Source organism: Olea europaea, chromosome 15 (assembly GCF_002742605.1).
Source record: "Olea europaea var. sylvestris chromosome 15, O_europaea_v1, whole genome shotgun sequence".
In the NCBI taxonomy this organism is placed as follows: domain Eukaryota; kingdom Viridiplantae; phylum Streptophyta; class Magnoliopsida; order Lamiales; family Oleaceae; genus Olea; species Olea europaea.
The window spans coordinates 6050305-6052536 of NC_036251.1; the positions used below are offsets into that span (position 1 = coordinate 6050305).

At 37.9% G+C, this 2232-nt stretch overlaps 1 protein-coding gene across 1 annotated transcript; it reads right to left on the minus strand.

Annotated features, from left to right (window-relative positions):
- Positions 1-319: 319 nt before the first annotated feature.
- LOC111410950 (pathogenesis-related genes transcriptional activator PTI6-like) lies at positions 320-1653 on the minus strand. The gene has a single exon (XM_023041539.1). It carries the CDS (start codon positions 1416-1418, stop codon positions 450-452), a length of 969 nt encoding a protein of 322 aa, XP_022897307.1. The 5' UTR covers positions 1419-1653; the 3' UTR covers positions 320-449.
- Positions 1654-2232: the final 579 nt, after the last annotated feature.

Consider the following 2232-nt stretch of genomic DNA (forward strand, 5'->3'; position numbering starts at 1 on the left):
CGCCCCCCAGGGCACATCCAAGTTGGTGGAATAATCACATTGGGGGGCTCTGGAACCAAGTGTGGGGAGTTCGATTCCTGGTTGGAGCAGCCAAGTGATGTAATAACCAGAGGAAGGGTTGGAGCAGCTTGGTGATATAATAACCATGGAGGAGGGTCCCTTTGGGGAAGGAGTAAAAGTCATGTGGGAACCTGGGAACCAACAAGGGCACAACCTGCGATTTACCTCCACTAGTCACTGAGGGGTCGGGGGCTAGAGGTCCAGGATTTAGTCCGGCTAAGTTGGGACACCTGGGTTATCAAAAAAAAAAAAAGGGGGACAAATTGCAAGGAAAGTAAGAAATCCGAATAATAAATATTTATAGAATTTTCCATAGACTTGCTGCAATAGAAATTTACATAGCTAAGATGATACCAAAACAAGAATATAACCACCAACACTTTCCAAAATTAGGCATCAAAAGCAGCACCAAATGAATTCTCTAATTCACCAAAAAATTGATCTTCAAAGAAATCATTCACATCCCATGTAGGAGACCTAAAATCTGCATCCAAATCAATTGAAACATCATTTGGATCTTCATCCAATTCTGTTTTTGCAACATTAATTTCGTCGAAAACTAATGGTGAAGGAGACTGAAAATCGAAATATTCCGTCAAGAAACATTGATCCAATGGCAACGAATCGTCCATTAACAAATCGACTTCATTTTGCACCATAACGGTCGATCCAACCAGCTTCCTATCTTCAATAAAAATCTTTTGTCTCTCGTCAGTTTTTTTTAACTCGGACCGGACAATGCCACCGTTACTATTTAAAACTGAGGTGGGAGAGGAAAGGTTCTCGCAAGACTCATCCTTGCAAGAATCATAACCCGAAACTGACGTTACATTAGCCTCCAACGCCAGCACCACCACCCTCTCTGGCGGCTTGATAAAGTTAGTTATAGCATCTGGACCGCGTATTTGAATCGCCGCCCTGTCGTAAACCATTGCGGCTTCCTCCGCCGTGTCGTAAGTCCCCAGCCAGACACGAGTCTTCCGTTCTGGATCACGTATCTCTGCCGCCCATTTCCCCCACGGCCGCTGCCTAACACCCCGGAATTTCTTCCCATTTCCCTCAACTCCTGCCACTGGTGCCGGCGGCGGTGGCGCCCTTTTTTTCTTCACATTCTTAGTCTTCCCATTTACACTTTTCTTTGCCTGAACACATTTCCTCTCCATTCTAATCTCATTCACATGCTTTTTCACTCTCTGAATATTCATATTCGTATCCAATCCCTCCTTTTCATCGCTCGATGAATCAGTTGCATCACAATCCATAACAGAAATGCGCACCACTCGTGAGCTCAATTTGTTTATCAATGACGGCGATTCAATTATCTTGGTAGTAATAGTTTTTTTGATTGTGGGATTCATTTTCTTGAAAGATTTCTCTTGATTTTTTACATCAAGAATAGTTGGACTGGAAATGATAGAGAAAAGAGGAGAATATTCAATTCAAAGCAGTTAATAAGTGGAGTAAAAATTTGAGTGAGAGTTACCGTAAAAATGGGAGAGAAAAAGTCCTCTCTTCAAAAAAAGTAACCGATCTTTTACCTCTTACGAATAAAAATAAGTAAATGTTCTTCGGGAGAAATGAGAGGGGTATAGAGTGGGGTTGGAGTGAACGCATATTCAAATGAGAAGAATCACATATATAAAGGAGTTGGATTTTTTCATTTTTTTATTATTAATTTTAAATTTTCCTTGTGGGTTTTATTTAATCTCGACAAAGGATGAGAGTTATAGTGTCACAACATAAGTTCAATAAAAGTAAAGTAACTTGTTGTCTACAGATGCATTTACTTTACTTTTATTTCAATTTGGTTAATCTGTTCAACTACAAAAACTTTAAAGCCGATTCTTGTCAAAATGGGTTCAGTTTTTATATACTATTTGGTTCTTCCTTTTTTCTATTGCTCAAAGTATTATTGTGTAAATATTTGATTTGATTTCAAAGTACGCTATTTATTGGAAAATTAAAGGAACTTGTTAAGTCCTTGTTTGACTAAGATTAAAATTAAATTTTTAGTGGATTTTGATAAAAGTTGATGAAATGGTAGTTGAAAAATTATGAATCCTATGAAATATATGATTAAAATTAATTTTTGATTTTGATTTAAATTAAAATCTGAAATTTCATTCATACCAAAATTAGAAATTATAAAAATACCTAACTGCTCGCCTCATT

Bases quoted from the DNA above. Each gene is read 5' to 3' on its own strand.
- LOC111410950 (XM_023041539.1), bottom strand. From the start codon at position 1,418: ATGAATCCCACAATCAAAAAAACTATTACTACCAAGATAATTGAATCG.